Below are 24,054 nucleotides of genomic sequence, written 5' to 3'. Positions count from 1 at the left end.
AAATTTAATTTGCAAAAGATCCGCATTCAACAAGGCGCGTGGGGGTTAACTTGTGGAAAACTCGGTCGAGAGGAAACTCACAAGCCAGCAAACTAATGACGGCGGTAAAATTAAACACGACGTTGTTAACCACTTTCATCTGCTAGAGCGTTGTTTGCCATCGATTTGATAAGCATTATTATAAAAGGATGAATCAGACTTTTCATTCTCGTAAACGGGAACTACAATAGAATGCAAAAAGGTTACAAAAAGATAGAGTGGTTTCTATATAATTCTTCGTTGCCACTAAATCCTTAAACTTTTATAAATTACTACTAACAAGATAACGATTCGGAACAACCCCTTCTAAATCATGCTAATCGTAACTGCAAAGCATATACAACTGTTTACTGGTAGCTTGATTTAATAAAAAAAAAATACTGCCCGACATCTTTACCGTTTGTTTGGGGGGCGCTTTTAATAACAACAGAAACGAAATCGTAACATATGGCGGTGTGTATTACTTTTATTACTCTTTCGATTCTCGTTTTTTTTTCTGTTGGGCTGACTTTGCCAGGCCAGTTATTTGTTTGGCTGGTTCGAAATTATGTTCGACGGCGATTTACTGCTACTGGCGCGGCAGCCAGCATTTGCAAAACATTGCAAAGTCAACCCGGAGTCAGCACGCTGCTAATCTGGATCTTTGTTTACAAAACTGAATCATTTGCTTGTTTTTTCTTTTTCCTATTGTAAGTAACAATTGGATAATAAAAATAGATGGCGATAATCAGTAACATGACGCAAGCCGTTCTTTTTCTATTGAACAGAAAAATTGCACAAAGACATTGCAATTGTGAGTAGTATTTCAGTTACGAACGGTCACACCTATTGTGTTGGATATTTAATTACAATTTCAAATTTTTTTCGCCATACAAATTTAATGCCAAATTTATATCAAATTAAAATATAATATAATATAATATAAAATTCTATTCCAACTGTGAGACAAACGCTGGAAAAAAAACTTGTCAAGAAAGGTTCTATAACGGATAATTTATATCTGACAAAGCTCAAATTTTGTTCAACTAATTCCTTGTGCATTCAACAATTTCAACCCTCTAGTGCCCAGTGCCGGTCTTCAGTTACACCTCTAAAAAGCTTCGGTCAATACTATGTTTCTAATGATTTATAGTGTTTTTTTGAAGTTTAGAAGAAAATTAATTTGGGCACTAGAGGGTTATAGATAATTTGATGGGTGTTTGCAATAGTCAATGGAAACCTTGACGTGTATAGAGGTAAAATGTGAAAAGGAAAACGATAGAAATGTTGTTGATAAAAACAAAAAAAACTGAAAAAAGCACAAAAAGAAATCAATATAACTAGGAACAAATGGAAACATATAGAAAGGCAGGCATTTAAGAGAAAGGATAAAAATAAAAATAGAAAAATACAAAATGAAAACAAGTACTTTTACATTCCGTTATCTTTTGTAGCATTTTTGAAACTTTGACTGAAGAAATGATCATTGATCAAAATTTTTGAAAATGTACTTAAGCCGCTTTTTACGCTTTAAGACGAATCAATATGAAAATAATAAACGTTAATATAGGACTATAAAAGTGTGTATACTATGAGGTAAAAACTGAACTAATATACAAATACTAGACAAAAACGTCATTATTAATACTAAACGACGCAAATGTAAAGCCTCAAATGAAAATAATAGATTTCACGCCAAAACGATTAGATGTTGGCAGCACGCTTTTAAAATTCAATGAAACTTTGTGGGTGTTTAGGCCTGGCAACTTTGCAACTTTGCATATTTGTTTTTTTTTTTTGTGTTCTATTGAATTCTGAGAGGGTGCTGTCAGCCTCGAAAACGGGCATCGTGTGGCAGCTCGTGGACACCCGTTCCGGAATATACAACATCTAGGTACTATTGGACAACAATCAAAGCATCGAAAAAAATCAGGGCCGACGACCCTGAGCGACAAGAAGCTCCAATAGATGCTGAAGAGGTAGACCGATGGAAAAGTGGCTACATCGCTGCGTGCGCTTGACCGGGAGGTCGGTGAAACTGGCCAAACAATACGAATACGATGGTCAAGTCGATTTCCCTAGCAAATCGCGACGTGGCGATGGTGATGGACGACGAGACCGGTGCATAGTGGGACCAAACTAAAAAAAGACGGACAAAAGTCTTTTTCGACGTATTAGCATATAGGTGTCTTCAAAGAAAATTCCTAATATGCGATTTTAAATACTTTAAGATATTCGTTAAATATGTTATAAAGGTAATCAGTCGTTGTATACACTAGAGGTGTACGAAAAATCATAGCCGGGTGTGATCGGGTATCATGGTTATCCCATATGCCCCAATGAACTGATTTTAAGGAGGTGTTGACAGAAATTTAACTATATCTCAACGATCTTACAATATAGACACTTAGTGTCTTCGAGAAAAATTAATAAATTTCATAGTTCTATAACTTTTCCGAAGACCTAAATTGGATATCTTGCAACCAGATGTACACTTTTCTTTTTTTTTATTTTGACTGTATGTGTAACCCTTAAAAACATTTTTAACGAATATCTTAAAATATTTTAAACCGCAAACCGCCGTTTCCTAGAAACTTCTCCGAAGACATGTACATGCTAAAACGTCGGAAAAGACTTTTGTCCGACATTTTTCAGTTTGGTCCCACTGTGCGGTTTCACCCTGGAAGGAAGTGAGCAGCGAAGTTCATTTCACAAACCAAGTTCCCCAAAAAGGCACTGCAGTGGCTGACAGTCAGCAGGAAGGGGATGTCGAAGCCGCTCTCGTTTCGCTCCGGACTGGCCGTAAACGGGAGAATTTATAGTACGAAGTGCCTGCCAGAAGTTGCGTCGTTCAAAAAAAAGTATCATAAGACCGAAGACGCAGTGTTCAAGTCGGATTTGGCGTCTGCCCATTACGGCTGAATATCAATGTGGTACCTAAGTTGGCGAACCCGCCCATCGTCCCCGATTATTGTCTCATTGAGCATTTCTGGGCAAACCTGAAGCCTAAGATCTACTCCAACAATTTTGTGGCGAAAACTAAGGAGGAATTGGAAAATAAAACGAAGAAAGAACTCAACAACATGCCTACACGCATGTTTTCGTCCGCAATGGCGAATGTTTCGTTTAACTGCCGGAAGGCCGCTTGCAACGCGTAGCATTTTTTTTGCAAGTAAGCTTACAAAATTATTTTCCATGGGAAATTTATCAAACTCAATTATCTGTCTTAGGTTTTTCACCACCATCTGAAAAAAGAACATTTTTACCGCTAACGCGGAAGGTGCGATAATAGTTACAATAATAGCACCGTTAGATATAAAAAATGGAAAGGGGAAATAATAAATATAGGATAAGAAAACATACTGAAAAATTAAATGGTGAGTGAAGATTAGAACAAGAAATGGAAAATTAGTGTAGAAAACTTGTTTTAACAGATATATATGCAAGATAGGAAAAATATAGAATAAAAAAATGGAGAAAGAGTGAAATTTGATAAAAAATGATTATATTTACAATTTTTTTCTGTTGGCATTTTTTATTACAAGGAAAACAAAGGCAATGCACTGAAAAATTAAAAAGTGTAAAGTTGAAGATATTGATAAAAGAAAAATGTAAATTAAAAAAAACTGCATATAAATTTATATAAAAGTGTAGAAGAAAGATATGAGTGGAAACAAAGTAAATGTGAAAGAAATATAACAAAACGACAACAATAAAAGCCATAAAAATCAAAGTAAAAGAGAAAAATGTTTGAAGCAGTATTGCTGTCGAAAACCGTGCCAGCAGCAAAAGTGTGTCAAAAAATGTATCTATAGACCGTTCCGATAATTATAAATACACTTACGATCAACCGTCATTTCAAATAACGTGCAGTATTCAACCAAACGTTGGCTGCGTTCTATTGTTTACATCCAAAAGAAACAGATGCTGTCATTTCAACATTTAGTGCGAAATTTGAAAATGCGTTGCCTTGTTTTAACTGATATATATGCAAGATAGGAAATATATAGAATAAAAAAATGGAGAAAGAGTGAAACTTGATAAAAAATGATTATATTTACAATTTTTTTCTGTTGGCATTTTTTATTACAAGGAAAACAAAGGCAATGCCCTGAAAAATTAAAAAGTGTAAAGTTGAAGATATTGATAAAAGAAAAATGTAAATTAAAAAAAACTGCATATAAATTTATATAAAAGTGTAGAAGAAAGATATGAGTGGAAACAAAGTAAATGTAAAAGAAATATAACAAAACGACAACAATAAAAGCCATAAAAATCAAAGTAAAAGAGAAAAATATTTGAAGCAGTATTGCTGTCGAAAACCGTGCCAGCAGCAAAAGTGTGTCAAAAAATGTATCTATAGACCGTTCCGATAATTATAAATACACTTACGATCAACCGTCATTTCAAATAACGTGCAGTATTCAACCAAACGTTGGCTCCGTTCTATTGTTTACATCCAAAAAAAACAGATGCTGTCATTTCAACATTTAGTGCGAAATTTGAAAATGCGTTGCCTTTCTCCCGAGCGAAGAAAGCGAATTGTGCACAAATGGGGCACCGTGAGTGGTCTTTCTATAAGAAAATTAGCCAGAAAAGAAGGTATAAGTGTCGGAGCAGTTCAAACCGCATTGCGGAAGTATTGTGAAGAGTGCACATTTACTGATGCCCCAAGACGTGGTAGAAAACCCGGGCCTGTTGATCCCACAATGGACAAAAAGGTTAAGGAATACTACAAGCGGCATCCTTCAGTATCAGTACGAGATGTGGCGAGAAAGCTTGGAACCTCGGCGAGTAACGTTATGCGTGCCAAGGGAAGAACGGGTCTGCAGACCCGTCGGAAGCAGAAACAGCCAAAACGAAATCCAAAACAAGCTGAATCTGTGAAACCGAGAGCTCGGAAGCTTTATGACAAACTTTGACCAAAAAAATTAGGTGTGTTATCATGGATGACGAAACCTACATAAAACTGAACTATAAGACTCTGCCAGGACCGCAATTTTATACATCACCGAAGGGAAAGGATGTCCCTGGACCAGTGAAAGCCATTTACACCGAAAAATTCGGCAAGAAGGTAATGGTTTGGCAGGCCATTTGTGAATGTGGGAAAATATCTCGTCCTTTCATTACGAATGACACAATGAATGGTAAAATTTACGTGAAAGAGTGTTTGCAGAAAAGGTTGTTACCCATGGTTAAGCAGCATAACAATCCTCCAATCTTTTGGCCCGATCTTGCTTCCTGCCATTACTCTAAGGATGCACTAGGGTGATATAAAACAAATAATGTCACATGTGTCCCAAAGGAGATGAATCCTCCAAACTGCCCTGAAAAGCGCCATATTGAAACTTTCTGGGCTTTGACCAAGGCAAAGCTGAGGAAATATGTCAAACCAGCGGACAATGTTGAAAAATTCAAAAAAGATTGGCTTAAAGTGGTAAAAATGGTCGGAGAACACACTCGGTAACATAAATAAACAAAAAATCGTAGAGAACTCGCGTATCCTACGATTTTTTGTTTTATTCAAGAAAGAAGATGTATTTATAATTTTCGGAACAGTCTGTATAATACATCCTACGATTTAAAACAATGCAGGTAAAAATTTAAATTGAATAAAAAAAGAGTAAAATATGCATAAAATAAAACATTGTAAAATCGAAGTGAGGTTTGAAGTGAAAGTGAAAACAACAATAAAAATGATAAACGATTGTTATGTGAAAGAAATGAAAAAGAAAATTATGCAAAAAATACCATAAAAGAACTGTAAAAGTATGTGTACAGCAAACAATGAAGAAAATAAAAACAAAATAAAAACAAAATCTTAAAAGAGAAAAAACAAAAGATGCAAATGAAAAACGAGAGTTTAATGATGATGATGATGATGATGATGAGATCAATAAAAAAACAGAAAAAAAATAAAAAGAAAAAAAAATCATGCATAAAGAATTAATATTATAAATTAAAATAAAGCACATGGAATTACATTCGAAAGGGAACAGATATCAGATAAACAAAATATGCAGAAATTGAAAGCAGAAATCAGAATCAGAAAAATGAGAGAGACGATGATATAAAACAAACGTAATGTGAAAAATGAAAGGAAAAGGAAAAATTCTTAATGAAAAGTACATAAACAGTAATAAAAGCGTATAGAAATTTAAAATGTTCAATATTAAATATTGAATATACAATAAAACCTGTAAGTAACATTAATAACGGAAAATTTTAAGAATAAAAAAGAAACATGAAAATACGTGAGCATGGCCATACTAAGCGATTGGAATGTAGAAGAGAAAACAATATTTAGGTGATGAGACGAAGTTAAATTATAATAAATGAATGATGATAGGAAGGGAACAGAAAAATAGGTGAACTAATAAAAACAAAAGTTTGTTATTTAATTAAATATGATTAAATATAACAATAATAAGGATGTATGGTAATAGTAAAACAAAAAAAAAACAACATAAAACTAAGAAGACGCGAATGTAAAACGGGAATAAAAATATCATTGAGAAGAAAAAGTTTGAAAAGGGAGATAGAATGAACATCACACAAAACACAAATTTTTGAATTAAAAAAGGCTTATAGAATTTTTGAACATTTGAAAAAGGGAAAAAAATGGAATGTGAACAAGAAGTCAACGTTACAAGCTAAGTAAAGCCTTGGTGCTACATTCCGATTCGGAACTCGACCTTCTGTTTATTTTTGCAGCCAACTGTTCGATGTACAGGATAATGGCGGGGCTAGCGCTACGATCCTGCTGAGCCTGACAGTCTCTCCCGAGCCGAGACTCGAACCTACGACGACTGGCTTGTTAAGCCAGCATCGTACTTCGAGACCAACTGGTAGGTTAAGGAGTCAACATGACGAGAAGAAAAATGTAAAAAAAACACACAGGTACAGGTAAAAATAAAAAAAATGGAAATAAAAATAATAATTTATAAAGAATGAAAACCGTAAATTTCAAAAACTCAATTCTATTATATAGGGGGTCGCAAATGCTAATTGAAAATTGGATCTTATGAAAGAAACAATGACAAGACGTCTGGAGAGGAAAAATTGAATGAATAATATGTAAACCAAAATTATACATTGAAAAAAATTTAATAAATTTCTATATATGTGGAGTGAAAATAATCAGATAAACAAAATAGCAACCTAACCCAAGGTAAGATAAGTAAGAAACGAAGAAACAATATAACGAAAAAGAGTGTGAAAAACAAAACAAATGGTATGATGTAATATTTTAATATTTAATATATTATAAATATATTTTAAATATCAACATAGAAAGACATAAAACATAGAAAGAAAATAATGAATATAAGGAATAAAAATCATACATTCAAAAAAGTAAATCAATTTTTTTGTATAGAAAAAAAATTCAATAAAAATATGAAAAAAAATATAAATAAAGCTGAATATAAATAGATAGTAGAGAGATGAGAAAAAATGAATAAAAAATATATCAAAAGAAAAAGAAACCGATAAAAACTGAAAAACATATATATTGGAAAATAAGTGTTCTAAGGTTCAGAAAAGTTCAATTAAAAAATAATAATATAAGTTACAAACAGCCGTCATAATTTCCTAAATTCTAAATTTACCCCCAAAATTTCCTATCTTTTAGTCGAAAGATAGCAGTTCTAAAGCAAAAGTCTCAAGTTTCACGGTAAGATGTAAATCTCAAGTCATAATTTATTATTCCTGAAAGACAATTCAAAGTTGGAAGTCTCGAATCGCATATTCTAAAATTTGAAGCAATCAAACTTCGAACTTTTTATGATCAGGTTCAATTGTATGAGACTAAAGATGGTAAAAAAGTTAAATGTTTTTTATAAAATCAGTTCACAAATGTTCACTGATATTTAGAATCGTCCTGTTTCCTGAACATTTGAAATAATTGAAATAGCTCCTAATACTGAAAATGACTTAAAAGAGAAGTTACTTACTTTAGTGTGATATATTCTCCTCATGAAAGGTTCAATCTCAGCTGAAAAGTGCTCAAATTGTTTCAACGTGGTGCAAATTATTGTCTGAATATTATCGCTTGTTCACAGATAAAGCAGCCCAACTTGGGTCTATTTAGATAAAGTAGTAGTAAAATCCCCTTGGAAACAAGTGGAATAGAAATGCATGCAAGATTTATTGGATCAAAAATTTTATTGCCACAACGTTGCACAGCGCCACCACGCGTCTCCATCCACATGCTAGGCTAGTGCAGTGGGTGCCCTGTCTTTTGTTATTATTATTAGCAAAGTAACATAAATACAGCACTGTTTCGACTTTTGTCATGCTACGCTAATACATTTCTTCTGTTTTGAGGAGAATATCAAAAACACTCTAGACTCGGGAAGCGGGAATAGGGACAAAAAAAAGAAAAACAATAACACAAAAATAAAAACAAATACATAACACAGAACTAATATCACTCCCGTCCAAACAGCACACGAAAAACAGTCCAAGCCACGATCCCGATAGCGCTGACCAGCACCAACAGTGACGGTCGGGGCTGTTGACGGTCTTCGCCTGTGTCGGGTTCAGCCTTCGAGGCGGTGGTGGAAGAGGACGATGACTCACCAGCCTTTGGTTGGTTCGGTTGCACTTGCTGCTGTTGATTATCCTTTAGCTCCTCCTCCTGCTGCCGACGGCGAATTTCCGCAAATTCGGCAAACTCCGCCTCGATATGTTTCGGAATTGGTTTCCGACCGGCGATCGGAGTGCCCGGTGTACTGTTCGGAGCACTATAATCGCAGTCGCTGTCTCCACCGGGGATTGTGAATTTTCGGCGCCGTTCCTTCACCTTGCGAATGAACTCGTCCCCTAGATCGGGATCATAGGGTGCAGCGTCACCCCCAGGTGGTGGAGGGGGAGGAGGCAGAGCGATAGGCTCCTTGCCGTTGGTTTCCTCGCTAGATTTAGATATTTTGATTATTTTATGCAGGCGCCGGGTTTCTCGTTCCTCCATCCGCTGCTGCCATTCGTTGTATAGTTGATCGTTGTTAGGTTTGGTGTTGCTGGCAGGTGGTTTTTGCCGGGGTTGAGCAGGTCGCTCCACGGCAAAGTCGTTTTGCTTTGAGACGTAGTAGGTGAGGTTGTCCGAGCCGGACGCCGGCGGAATCACGGTCATGCTGTTCAGTTCCTGCTCGATTCGGGCCGCCTCGAGTTCGAGTTTGCGAAATTCTTCCTGCAGCTCGGCGTCCTTAATGCGGCTAATTTCGTTACGCAGGTCATGCACCAGTGCCGCTTTCTGTTCCGGTGATGGTTCTTTGCCAGCAGCCGTGGATTCGTTCGTACGCTTTTCCCTACGTCGTAAAACCACCTCACTTCCGCTGCTGTTGCTGTTGCTGCAAACAGTCTCCTCTCTCAGCACGCGATGATCTTGAACGATTTCATAATTCAACTGTTCACTTTTTACCGCACGTTCTATTTTTGTCCCCACCGCACTGTGACTGAGAATTTCGGACGCTGGTAGGTTGCGCTCGCTGAAAGTGGGACGATTTTCCACACTGGCCTCCGCGAGCGGCTGCTGATCTTTCAAAATTTTCAATAGAACGCACGAATCATTCGCGACTACTGCATCGACACTATCTTCCGCACTATTCTGATCAGCATCTGCAGGATCAGCTTCACCAGTATCACTGCCACTATGAATTTGAGCATTTTCACGCGGTAGGCCTTCGTGCACCACCCGACCTAGATTAGTCACTGCGGCTGGCGATGGGACCATCGCCGGTTGCATAGCAGCAGGTGGCGGTGGCAGCGGAATCGGTGCCGAAGGTCGCGATTCTTCTAGGATCTCGTGTTCCACCATTTCGCCCTCGGATTGCACCCCGGAATCCCCGTTTGCCGGTCGGTTACCTTCAGGATGAGTCACACAACACTCGATTGAACTCGTACTCGTGTCGTCAACGTCGGAACAACCTTTCACCTCGGTGACATTCTGCTGCTCCGGCGGTTGCTGCGTCACGAAGCCAACACGATCAACACCCGCGAGTAGACTGTTCCGGCCATCGTCGGCATCGTCACGATCCGACTCCGTGCGATCGTTCTCGGGACTCTCACCGACCAGCTCATCATCATCATCATCTTCACTGCCGTCGTCGTCATCATCATCATCATCATCACAATCATCATCAGTATTTTGCGTGGTAAATGCGTTCGCCTCCGCTGGCGGCTGCGGGAAGTTTTTGTTTGTTTCGCTCTCGCGGCCGCCATCTCCGTAGCCGTTGTTATCCTCTTCGCTGAGCACTTCTTCTGCTTCTGCTTCTGCGTTTGAGTGCTCTTTTTGAGAGTGGAAAATCGATGGCGCCAGCGCCGCAGCACTTTCCTCCGCTCGTGAAACGATCGATGCAGTATCATTGCCATTATCATCCTGTGGCGGCGGCGGCGGCGCTGATGTGCTGCTGAGGTTGTTTTTATCGTTCTGATGTACGTCACTGCGCCGTGGCTCGATGTTGTTGTTTATCTTATCGTCGTCGTCACGACTATCGGCGTAGTTGTCACGCTTTGCGGTATCATCTTGGTCCGGTTCATCGGCAGTTTGATCAAGGTCACCCAGGTCCGTTAGATCGGCTAGGCTGCTTGAGTTCGATCCGAGATCGATGATTTCCACCTCGAGAATTTCCTCCGGGACAACTTCGGTGGTGCAGACGCTGCGGTACTCTTCCGTGCATGCTTCCGCTATTTTGGTGTCCACCAGGAAGCACGTCGTCGGTTCCTGTTTGCCTTGGAGAAGGCTTTTGAGAAAGTTTCTTGATTTGGCTTTGTTGAATCGCACTTTGGGTCGTGGAAAGCATAGATCTGGTTTTGGTGGGGGAGGTCGGTTTTCCGAATCGCTCACGTCACTGGTTTCTTCGGTGATTATATCCAGTGGACGTAGCAGCTGCGGAGGACTGCTGCTGGGACTAGAGTTGGGTGGTGGGTTGCTTTCACCTTCGGAGTCCGGTGGAACTTCGACGATTGTCACCATCGGTTGAATGCGTGAAGTTGATGGCCGTTCCGGAATTGCGGGTGGCGGCGAATCTACACGGTACTCCTCGGTAGTCTTATCCATGGCTGCGGTGGGACTAGCTTCTTCGTCGTCACTTTTCGGCCGACTGCTAACGCACGAGGTGCACTTCATGGCTGCCGTCTTAAAACGAAGATTTCCGCTTTAATCAATGTATAAATCGTCTCTGGCTGCCGCCCACTTTCCGCACCGTGTGCGCGCAAAAGGGGTACCTCCATTCGCAATTGATACGCGAGTACTAATTGGAAATCGCAACTGAGAACGGCGCGCGTGCGACAGAATACGGGAGTGAGCGAGCGAGAGGACGCCGCTTTGCTGGTTGCTGAATTACAGAAGCATATGTGTGCAATATAAATTGTACCCCGCCGGACGGACGCAAATAAAACAAAACAATCTTCTAGCTGACACACTCACACTTTGCCAGCCGGGTCGGTCGGTCCGAAGTGTATGCGCAACTCGTCTATTTTATCGAGTTCCTATCCGGTCAGTTTGCGCACCATCCGCCGATCGGCCCATAATGGCAATCCCTTATTGCACTCTCTGGTGACACTGTTAGCACTTTTTGTTTACACTAATAAGTTCCTAATGTCAACCGCAAACCACAACTCGTAAACACGCACGCGTTCGTAAAACATTCACTTCGGAAGACCGGTAGACGACTATAGAATCGTTGCCGAACTGCACTTATCTAGCCGAAATTGTGCAGATTTTCGGCCTCTAATCTCTCTCTCGCCTGTGTCAGCCTCTCACGTTTACTCTAATTTAGCAAATTACTCCGCGCGCTTCTTCTAGAGCATCCAGCGCGTTTTGATTAGATGATGCACGATTTCCCACTCGAGCGCGATCGGCCCCCTCGTATTCACTGTTGTGAGCCGCTTCACAACAAAAAACAAACCAGATGCCTGCACTCGAGAGTGTGTTCCGAATCCACTTACGGCCTCGTAAATACTGTTCGAAAGTTCCAAATATTAATCTTTTATTCCGCCCAAACCCACTCCAGAGGGAGGCAAAAAGCCGCGCTCGCGTTCTCCAACTGCACGGCACACCTTTATATTTTCCCGGCCGGGATCCAATTTCTTACTTTGTTGGTCAACTCTGGCAGTCGCTATCTAACAGATAAGATTCAGCCAGCCGCTGTTTGAACTCTCTGCTATCGTAAATAGCCTGACACGCATACAGGCCACGATGCGGCCTAGATAAGTGAGTAACCAACCGTCAGTGGAACGACAAAAAGTCACCGTCGTCTTTTCGCCACCTAGTCAGTTCCATCGAAAACACGTGACCTTAACCGGAGGAGCAAGAAACAATTAATGGAAGTGAACTACCTGAACCGCTAACCCCAAAATGGAAAGCGCTGGTGGGGCTTCCCTAATCAATATATTTGTATACTCCCCTTATTCGATTTGAATTTCAGTTTCGGATTTGGAGCGGAAATGGCTACCCCTCCCTTGTATATTATCAACTAAATACTATCGGATTACACCTATACGTGATAATAATACTAATACGGTCTCTCGGTATCAAACTCTCGGTCAGTCAAATTTATGTGACATTTAAATTTTATTCCTAGTGGTTACCATCGCAAATCGTTCGACCATGTACTCGTACATTATAGACAGATATCTAGCACGGGTAGAAGGTAGACGTATCAATTTCTTGCCGCCAAAGTCAGCAGCGAGCTACATACAACACACAATTGAACCAAGTTCAAGAGCTTGGCCGATCGGATTCAGTGTTGTACACCCGCCGCCAGTTGCGGTCGGTAGGGGACACCCATCGGGCGAAGGAAAACACCTATCAAAGTACATGGCGAACGCTGCGTTCTTGCTGTTGCGGTCTGGCTCGGTGTGCGTGTGTGTGTCTACGTTAAAACGGTACACGGTGCGAGTTTGTTTGTTTTCTATTCTTCTTAATTTATTTTTGCGATATAAATCTAATGGCAAACAGTCGAAGATCGCTTTGTGCTTTATGCTATACTTGTCGTACTATCCGGATTTAGGTTAGCCGGTCTTTGTTCTTTGGTGTTATTTGAGAAAAAAATCTCGTGTATAGGTAGAGAAGAAAGTGGTTGATGTTTACGCTACACATGTTGGTTTCAACATAAAAAAAATATCTTGAATAAATATTTTTTTTTTATTTTAAAAATCTTTTATTGTTGTAATCAACGGCTATTTCTAGTTTAATACAAAAATAACAGAAAATAAGGCAATTAAAGGATGGTTTTTCGGAAGCGATCATTTGCAATTTGAAGATTATTTTATATTTAAATTTTGTTGCATATTGTGATCCTAATTTTTGCCGTAGAATTACTTGTTACTTCTTACGGAAAAATAGAGGTGCAAATTGAAAAACCGAAAACAACTAGAATGTCACGAACTTTTCCACTTTCAAATTCCTCAGTCTATTTACAACAGATTTCCTTCTTTTTTACAGCAGACGATTGAAAAATTAGCTGTGCGTCCATCAGAATGCGAAAAATTGTGATATATTGACGCTAACTATTGTGCCGTTAAATATGGTAGAGTAGGGAGTCTCAAAGTTGCATCAAGGCTGGAATTCTGGAGGCTCACCCTGCAAATGATAAGAAACGGTGATACGAACAAACTCTTCTTCGGCGGCAACTCTAGAAACTGATGTTTTTTTTCTGAAAAAGCTATTTTTATATTAATTCAAAAAAACATATCTACTAATATAATTTTCCCTTTTTTTTGTAGATTTCTAGGAGAAACCTTTGTTTCGCTTTGTTTATAGTCGATTTATTTAGCTGCAAAATTTTTCGACCTTTGGAAAGGAAATTTTTCAAGTACTTTTTAACATTCAAACATTAAAAGTGGGTATCAAATCTGGTGGCATTAGAAACTCAATAATCTCAAAAGATAGAAAATTTTATGGGAAAAACTCTGCCAAAGACAGTCTAACTCGCGATTCTAAGTTATTCGTGGTTCGCTGAGGCATAAAGAGCTTTGGTTTTATGTTTTTCTACACCAAAACGATTATTCGCCGTATCACAAAGTATTATGAGGTCACAGCGAAAGTCACGCGAAAAGAGTCGAAAAGATTGAGTGTAAGTTGTTACACCCTTGTTGAGCGATACTGAATGCAATTGTTTGCAATCCAGTGTGTTCACCGGCTGAAGGCCGGAACTCTTAAAACGGCAGGTTCTAGTCTTCAGCAGATCCTCAGCGGTCATACTCGAGTCGGTAACCGTGCCTTCGATCTAGCTTGGGCGAGCTGGGATGTACACTAGACTGTCCCAAAAAATCGATGTTGCAATAGTCAAGGTGCTCAACATTGAATTGAAAGATAATGTTATTTATAGTATTTTTGTAGAACATTTCGACTTTATAAACAAAAATTTCAGGTTGCTTAAACGTGATATATGAAAAAATTACTTTTTAAAGCTACAAAACCGCTCTTTTATATATTTTGCAATTCTGTTCGATTCCTACATTTTTCTATATATTTTTATTTTTATTGGAATGATTTTGAATATTTGACATGGTTTGGTTCAGCATCACATTCAATTATTTGACTCACAGAGCCTATTAAACAAATAGTGAATTTTCATGTTTCTATCTTCTACATATTACGAACAACATAAAGTTTTCTATGAGAAAACAATAAAAATCACAATTTTCGTTTTAACTTTTTTCCCAGATTTTTTCGAATTCTTAAACCTTCTACTATATTATTAGCCATCCAAAATTTTCTGAACATTATTATTGTTTATCTCCCAAAATAAAAAAGTTTTTTGATATATTTGTAAAAATGCTTAGTTTTCGATCACATGTAAAATTAATGAAAAAAATTTCTCAGCCACCCGATAAGATATCAAAGATCTTTTTTAATGTAAATTTTCGTCATGTATCCCGATTTTAGTAAAAATTTCAAATCCTCAATGAAATTTTTTTGTATACGTTTTGAAGGGTTTTTTATAAACTTTATGGAAAAAATTCACTTTTTTACGATATTCAATGGGCTTTGTGAATCTAATAACTAAATGCAATGCTGAACCAAACCATGTAAAATATTCAGGATTAACCCTACAAAAATAAAAAAACTATATTGAAAAATGTGGGAATCGAACAGAATGGCAAAAAATTGCAAAAAAGTAGTTTTGTAGCTTAAAAAAGTCACTATTCCATAGTGTTGATATGTCACCGTTCGTGGCAGAACACAGGATATAAATTCTGAATAAATATTAATAAATAATTATTTCATCACAAAACCCTATTAAAAAATAAACAAAAGTCACTTTTTAATTTTTTTAGAAAGTCGAACTGTTCTACAGAATGCTAAAAATAACATTATCTTCCAATTTAGGGTTGAGCACTGACTTTTTCAACATCGATTTTTCTTGGACACCCTAATGTACACCGGATACTCCAGCGTGAAATGCTTATGAACAGCAATCTGGTTTGCTCGTTTGAAGCATGACACCGAAACATGCAGTATATTGGAGCGAACTTTGGTCATTGCGGTCACGGCTGAAAACCGTGCCAGCTTCCTGCAAATTTGCATTGTATTCAATGCTTAAACTTTGGGCCGGAAGAACACAACCCAGGGCCCCGGACATCCTTCCGGGTTCAGTTTTGCCCGATGGATCCACTCCTGTGGTGCTCATTTTCCCACTCGCGGAGCTTTGTAATCGTCCGGATCGGGCAGGGGAACGGAAAACGCTCCGCCTTCTGAATCGCAGGAGTCACTCTTTTCCTCGTCCATGGACTGGAAAATCAAATCCGCAAACCAAATTACCAACCAAAATCAAAACTGTAGAAAAAAAAACTCAACAAGCAACAACAATCTTGTCTCCTCTGAGGTTCACTATTCAATGATGGTTTGGCATATTTATTTCATTCAGTTTCAATGCCATAACCGTGCGCTCGCACCTTATGCTTAACTCCGCTCTATAATATCAGACTGCAGCTTCTTTTGTACGGGAACCCATATATTTATACATGTCTTTCTCAGATTTCACCTCCTTGGAATGCTTCCGCATTGCCTGCTTCATAATAGTCCAGTATATTTCGGTGGGTCGTAGGGGGCGCGTGGCTCATGACCTTGGGTATGAAAGTGACCCCATTGGCTTCGTACCACTCCATGACATAATTTGCACGATCTAGCATCCAGCCAAACGTCGTTCAACAGAGGAAGTAGACGCTTTTATATACACTCCTTGAGTCCTTGAGGAAGATCAATTGTTGGTTACTTAGCACTATTTTAATTTTTTTTTTTTCGTCAGGATCAGACAGATCTTTATTATTGTTAATTGTTACGCCTTTAACTTTCCGTTTCTTAAAAATCAAGTTTAGTTGAATTCTACTATGTGATACGGCGAATAAGCATTTTGTTTAACAGTACATCACGAATAACTTTAAATCGTGTATTTTTTGTGCCATACTGTTTTCGGCAAAGTTTTTCCCCATAAAATTTCTCAACTTAATTTAGCATTAAGTTTGTTACCCACTTTTGATGACTGAATGTTAAAATGTGCTTGAAAAATCCTCTTTCCAAAAACAGAAAATTTTGCAGCAAAATAAATTTACTATAAACCAACCGAAACAAATTTTTCTCTTATAGTTTGGGCCCTAAGGAACCCTAGAGACCTAAACAACCAATCACAATCTTTCTACGCAGCCGACAGTTAAGTATACACACGATTTGAATGTGCAAATGATTTGTTGTTTGCCTAGCTCAGGTATAACTCTCAGTAGTTACGTATGAAAGCCAGCATACAGAAAGCACTCACTCTAGCAAGAGAATGGTTTACTGGAAACTAGCTTGACTCGCAGCAAGTAGAGCAGCGGCTGATCTCAGCGCAGCAGACCTGAACAGCCTTTCACAGTAGACGGAGCAACAGAGGAAACCGGCGAGGCGTCCGCGCTGCACAGCATTGCAGAACATGTCCATTAATGTTGGTTATTCTCCGGATCTATCCCGTTCGCCTTCAGTAATGTAGCCACTGAGCAAAATCACACGAAAAGACCTATGGTCGAATATGGACAATTTTTTATTTGAATGAAACTTTGCACACGTATTTGGTTTAGCAAACGGAGCATTTTTCACAGATGGAGAGATTTTTTAGACCTATGTGTTATTTTCTAAAAGGGTGTATGTACTTTGGCATAGGTCTTATTCAAAGCATTGTAGCTCAGAAATTGTTTGTTGTATAGAAAAACTGTCTAAGAATGTCTTGTAGGGAATTTATAATGCCTCATAAAAAAACATTGCGAAAAAAATTTTTTTCGGATAAAAATTTTTAAAAAAAGATTTAATTTTATTTCCTTTTTAAATTCTTTTTTAAAGAAATTTGCGGTTATTACGCAACTTTAAAAAAAGTCCACGATGGAGAAACGAAAAACAAATTTTCTATGGAAGAATATTTTTTTTCAAATTTATAATTTCCACGTTAATCAAAATTGTTGTATTTTGATAATTCGGACAGTCATTTTTCAAATCGAGAAGCTCTTGATATTTGACATTCTAAAGGTATCGGTTTTCGAATTATCTTCTTTGAGTTCAATTTTTTAAAATTTAGTAAAATATACGTTTTACTTAATTTGCCCGTGGTTTTCCAACAAAAACCAAACTGTAAGTACTTCATAGCGGTTAGCGAAAGACGCACGCTCCAGCATCGAAATAATTTTCTAGAGATGATAAATTCGGTCTACCAGGAAATGAACGGGATTTTTCCTCTCCTGTCTCTTTCGCGATAAGGCCTTATCATTCATATGGTACTGTTTTACGAAAAAAAAGAACTTAAAATTTCTGTTGCTTTGACGAGAAAATTTTACAATATGAGGAGCCTCGTAGACGACAGAATGGAGAAAAGAAAACGAAACAAGCCTCAAACAACAGAAACAGGCAAGATATTGTGGACTACTTTAAAACTTATTTTAATAATTTTGATAAATAATTTATGATGACCAATTGGAAAGACTCCACCAACAAGAAATTGTATTAGTTGTTGCAACATTTGCAGTAGTTGTTGCATAATAGCAGAATCATTACAAACACTATTTTCGTATTCGTAGGTATAACCTCCTTTTTTCAATAACATTTATAAACAAGTTATTCCTGAACAGACGTCTTTTTCCGCGTCCACGTTTTTCCGCGTTGTTTTTTTTACAAATATTGATGGAATTTGATAAAAAAGATGGAGAAAGTTAACAGGAAAGTTTGCGGATGGCGTTAGGACTAAAGTGCACTAATCGCGTGTGCTCCATCAAATATTTCTTAAAAGGCGTGATATATAATAAAATCAACGGAATCTTGTTTGCCGACGTAGTACAATGAAGTCAGTGTAGTGTAAAAAAATGAATGTTGTGAACTCCTTTGTAAATTAACTTAAATGTATTTTCTCAATTGATTTGGAATAGTTTACTGTAACCCGTGATTATATGCATCTTATCTTATTTTTAAGCTTTGAATGCATGAATTGTGCCAAATTTAAAATTCCAAAGGTGTATTTCCTCCAGTTGCGTTGACTTAGAAGAATATCCGCACTGTTATTATTGAGAAAAAAATACCAATTATTTATTATTTACTCTCCCAACTATTCTTTTTTAAGGTATATTTTTATTAACTTTTTCCTCATATACCTAAGTAGAAATCGCGAGCAGATTTATCGTTTGATTTAACACTACACAGTTCCGGATGCTTTCTCTTATTTGCGACTAATACTTTTGCTTCGTTTTCTTAAATCTGGACTACAAATGGAAAATTTTTATATTCGCTTATCAGAGTGAATCCTGATCCAACTTGCCCTTTCCTGCTGGAAAACCTCCTTCCTATGACTTTTGTGGAGATGCAGAGTTTAACACGGTCTCCAAATAGCGAGGGTCACACTGACATCCCTTCCCTCTTCCCACCTGATTGCGGGGACGTGGCCGGTGTCGGTGTCGTTATTGATCCTTTAAAGTATTGAGTCACTAAAACTTGTACAATGAGAATGGTCGGTCACTCCCAGCCCCATTTAGTTGATTCAATGTGCAATTTTATTGATTCGGATCAATCACGGAGTGCCACCATTGATATGTGCAGTCAGTCAAGCTAAGCTAAGCTAAGCACAGATTCTTCGTTTTAGGTGTAATGCCGGTTATGCCTCACGATTCCTATGGCGGTGGGTTCATGCGTCATTTGATGTAGAATTCGGTGTAGCACTCTTCCACTAGAGTCGTTCGTTTCTGGTTGCGAGCTGCGTCTGAATTTTACTTACACCGCCTAAGAAAGTGTATTTGGATTTTGGAATACTTAAAAATTCCAAATAAAAAAATGCGATGGTTTTATTTTGTTAGATATGTTCTCTTATTTCTATTTTGGATTTCTTTAGCTTTTGAATATTTTTTTTCTAGCTTCGAAAGATGACACGGGTTCGAAACCATAAAACCAATAATGACAACATTGGCATTTTGCAAATTTATTAGGAATGTAGTATTGTTACTTATGCTCACATGCTTTTTTATATTTTTCGAGCTTTGGATGCATGAGTATTGCCAAGTTTCAAATTTAATAGGAATATTCTCTCGTGCGTCTACGAAAACGAGAATCGCGTTGTTACTTCTTATTTGTCCTTACACCGGTTGCCGTAGTGTGAATGATAATATTGATTATGATTAACAGTGAAACAGACTATTGACAGACTAACCCATTGTCTACACGAAAAACTGTCGGATTTTCCATCCATAAATCTACGCGAAAATAACGTTTCGTTGTTACCCGTGTGTACGGCGCGCATAGAATTTACGAGATTATTGAAATCGTATATAGTTTGCTAGAGGCTAGCTATCCGGCAAACTTTGTCCCGCTCATTTATACTTTTGAAGTAGAATACTTCTCTCAGGAAGTTCGGCTACATAGGGATGTGAAATGAAAATCTAAAACCGAAAAAAGTGAAAAATATGTCCAATTTCAAATGCCAATAAATCGGTTAATATTCGATGGATTTCCTTCGTTCTTGCAGCAATAGATTGGAAAATATTTTAAGATTCTTCCCAAAAGAAGATAAATGTAATTTTATTATTCACACTATTGTACTATTGAAAATAGTCAAGCCTTGTCAAAACGAAAAATTCGACCTCTGATTGGTCGTTACATGATTGCTTCCCAAGCACGGTCGATAGAATCATATACCTTGCAATCAGCGTTGCCAGGTATCCAGATTTAGCTGGATTATCCAGATTTTTGAACATGTATCCAGGTAGCAGCTTTGATGTCCAATTATCCAGATTTTTCATGGATGATCCAGATTTTATTTTCTCTGTTCCGCAAAAAGGGTCATCACTTCAATTTTGGCGCGAAATTTTGCAATTTTGTCACCTCAAATTTTGCGTTCCCCAAGACTTTTATTCGAAAAATTAACCTTTCACCCCACGAAATGACTGCCAGATTTTTTCCAGATTTTTATTTTGCCTTTTCCAGATTTTTGAAAAAATGACCTGGCAACGCTGCTTGCAATTGAAAACATGCGATTTGGCCCATATAAGAGCTTGTTTCAGCCGAAGCCGCTCATAACAGTTCTAGACAGCGACAACAGCAGTCGTCCTTCCTTAGCAGCAGCACTAGCCCTGTGGTTGGTCACCACGTCTCAGGAGCAGCGCGGTTCTTCTCAGCGTGTGTCGCCGGACTGCCATTAATCCCCCTCCCCCCCGTGTTGGGGCAGCATGAAGATTGCCATCAGGAAATCTAATTTTGAAAATCAAAATGCCTTTTTTAAGGAAAATAAACAAGTCATTGAAAGTTAATAATTTTTGACAACGCAAGCAAGCATTCTGTCGCGCCCGTGTAATTCACTGAATGTGAAATAGCTTCCACAGTGCATGATGTCCGTGTATCCTTATTCCCCCACTGTTAGGGAAGCTCAAAGGTTGCGATCAGCAACCGATTTTGAACCGCAAAATGCCTTTTTCAAGGCAAATAAACAAGTAATTGAAGGTTTATAATTTGCTGGCATCAACACAAGCAGATATTCTGTGCGGGATGCAATCAAATTCTGTTGTAGTTGTCTAATTTTTACTTAATTTAGTTAACCGCCCACTGTAAAGGCAGCGCAAAGGCTGCGATTAGCATAACCGACTTTGAATAACTAATTGCCCTGTTAGAACGCATTCACAAAGACAGTTAGGTCGACTATGCAGAGCTAATATGAAGTCGATTCAATCAATCAGCATGAACAGAATTTCGTCGTCTCCCAGTTGCCAACATGATGCAACACGCAACAGCGACCAAACGAAATCGCTTGATGTTACAAACCGCAATAAGATACGGGTTAAAACCGTTGCGTGTGTAAGAGCACCATCGGTGTTTATTCGCTGTATACAAAAATCAAATGCGGATTGTGGAATAATTCGTCCAAGAACATTAGGAAATGTTAAAACTGAACTGAAAGGCGTGGCCTATTACGTAGCACCCTTCGGCTATAAAAGAGTGTTTCTGCGAAAACTAGCTACATTCATTAGTCGGAAGGTGAACTGGATGAACCGTCCACAACGTTGACAGCAGTAGCAGCAGATATCGGCACTCAGCAGTAACAGACCATAGCAGCGGGTCGCGCCTGTGGCTGCCTTCAAATTAAACACTTGCCCTGTGGTTGGTCACCACGTTTCAGAAGCAGCGCGGTTCTTCTCAGTGTGTGTTGCCGGACTGCCATTATTTCCCCACTGTTGGGGCAACCTGAAGATTGCCATCAGGAAATCCAATTTTGGAAATCAAAGTGCCTTTTTCAAGGCAAATAAACAAGTCATTAAAAGTTAATAATTTTTGACAACGCAAGCAAGCATTCTGTGTTGGATTCTAGCAATTTAAATCTGTCGCACCCGTCTAATTTACTGAATGTGAAATAGCTTCCACAGTGCATGTTGTCCGTGTATCTCAATTCCCCCACTGTTAGAGCAGCTCAAAGGTTGCGATTAGCAACCGATTTTGAACCGCAAAATGCCTTTTTCAAGGCAAATAAACAAATAATTGAAGGTTAAAAATTTTCTGGCATCAACACAAGCAGACATTCTGTGCGGGATGCAATCAAACTCTGTTGTAGTTGTCTAATTTTTACTTTATTGAGTTAACTCCCCACTGTAGGGGCAGCGCCAAGGCTAGTGATAAGCATAACCGACTTTGAATAACAAACTGCCCTGTTAGAACGCGTTGACAAAGACAGTTAGGCCTCTGCCATGGTAAACGCGAACGCGAGCGATGGGGCGAGAAACTTGCCGTAGGTAAATAAACAACTCTCTTTACGGCTGTTCGGCATTCTGGATTTTGGCAATCAAAACTTCTGCTGGCTGTCTGATTTTCAGTGAGAAAACAGCCTTCAACTTTGTTGTCAGAGTGCCTGACTACGGTTTGGTAATATTGTTTGAGTTAAATGTTTACAAAATTTTACAATATTCCTCTTTCTCCCATTCAATAAAACAGGTAATACGATGCCTTCGTCATACGCAAGTTCACCATAACTCCCGCTTTCGTCGTAACACAGAGATGCAATCAGCGTCATATCCGATTTTAAATTCAACAACAAACTGTCATTTTTAGGACAACCAAACAAATGAATTGAAGATTTAATATTTTCTCGTGCAGAGCTTTAACCAAAAGTTAATTATCTTAATTTGAATTCACATGTACATATACTCTGACTGTTGAAACTTGCTTGCGCCGTAAAGAGTTTGATCTTTTCCTGTTCAGTGGGGTCGTATTCATATGTGTAAACTGAAATTGAATAGTACTTCAACTTCATTTGCACGGAATTTTCAATACTGCCAATGAGCGGTCAACATTTATTTGATAGGAAAAATGACTGACACGCAAGCAGTCGGATTATCTTTCTTGTAAAAGTATTCTACTTCAACCTTGCGGTCGTGGCTTTGCATACAACCTTCCTGTGATTTTTTCATCTAATTAACTCTGGCCACTAACGACGGGTTCACCTTTTTTTTACCAAATATTCGTGACATCAGGTTTTTCAGGTGTTTTTAGCGGTATCGTAGCGTTTTTTTCTTTTAGAAGAGACGAAGTCTATACGAGAGACGTCGCTACTCAATCTGTAAGGTAGAAAACTTAATGTCCGGTTGACCAAACCCCAAAAGACTCCACGTCGATACATTCCATGAGGTCGTATTATCTACACTGTAGATTCTACAGATAAATCAACAACGCGCAATAGTTTTCGGTATAAAGATGATCACCTTACAAGGAGATGTCCGATTAAGTCCAGTATCTTTGCGTATGCTCATTACTACGGCGTTATTTCATCAAACAGAAAAAGTTCGGAACACATAATGAATTTCGTGACGGATGTAATGAGCTTGTAGGCGCGACATTTGGTCTAAGGAACCCGACACTCAAAATCAGTGAATCGTCTACCAAAACGAACCCTGCTGTATACCCTGCCCTTTCTCCAACATCCCAGTGATTTCTCGTGGAAGTGCAGAGGTGTTCTCGGCTTCCAATAAAGCGAGTATCACGTCAACATATTCCCATACAAACTCCTTCTTTGACCTGCATTCGGATGCGGCCGGCGCTGGTATTGCCTTACATAAAGATTGAGATCTCCAGTTTTTACACATTGAGGATGCATGTTGGTCCCGAGCATCATCTGTTGGTTCTCTGTGTAATTACAGCTGATCTGGCAATAACGGAGTAGCAACCGTGGGCGGTCAATCATGCTCATGCTCAACATTTATAAACAAGTTATTCCTATTAACCATGCATAATTGAGCCCAGCGACCAAGGAAAAATGAAAAAAAGTTTTTGTTGATGGCGATCAACAGTTTTTGCGGGAAGATTGCTCCAATTAGTAATTTGTAATTTTGCAGTTACGATCAGACTTTTAAACAGTCAACATTTTCTTTTCGGCTCTTGTACATAAAAGAAGTGGTAGAATAACATTCGCGCATTGAAGAGATGTCGACTGTCATTCGTTTGACGAAGTTATTTTGTTTTATTTCTGTTTACTTTATTCTATATCTGTTCTGTTGATCAATGATATTAGTAATTTAAAAGCTCTTCGCACACAACGTACGTAATTC

The 24,054-nt window shown here is 38.4% G+C and overlaps 1 protein-coding gene across 12 annotated transcripts in view; it reads right to left on the bottom strand.

Annotated features, from left to right (window-relative positions):
• The window catches only part of LOC129724619 (sorbin and SH3 domain-containing protein 1), a 255,649-nt gene that overhangs the window by 163,230 nt on the left and 68,365 nt on the right, over positions 1-24,054 (bottom strand). For 3 of the 12 annotated variants that reach the window (XM_055679637.1, XM_055679639.1, XM_055679642.1), the window contains exon 1: positions 8,602-11,708. The exons of 3 other annotated variants lie outside the window; for them this stretch is intronic. In XM_055679637.1, coding sequence (XP_055535612.1) covers positions 8,602-11,146 — 2,545 coding nt within the window. In that variant the 5' untranslated portion in view covers positions 11,147-11,708. Of the gene's footprint in view, positions 1-8,601; positions 11,725-24,054 lie in introns of those variants that run through there. 6 more of the 12 variants (XM_055679643.1, XM_055679646.1, XM_055679641.1 and 3 more) reach the window with 3 other exon arrangements.

The sequence above is a fragment of the Wyeomyia smithii genome, chromosome 2, assembly GCF_029784165.1.
Source record: "Wyeomyia smithii strain HCP4-BCI-WySm-NY-G18 chromosome 2, ASM2978416v1, whole genome shotgun sequence".
In the NCBI taxonomy this organism is placed as follows: Eukaryota; Metazoa; Arthropoda; class Insecta; order Diptera; family Culicidae; genus Wyeomyia; species Wyeomyia smithii.
This window is presented reverse-complemented; position numbering and strand designations above follow the sequence as displayed.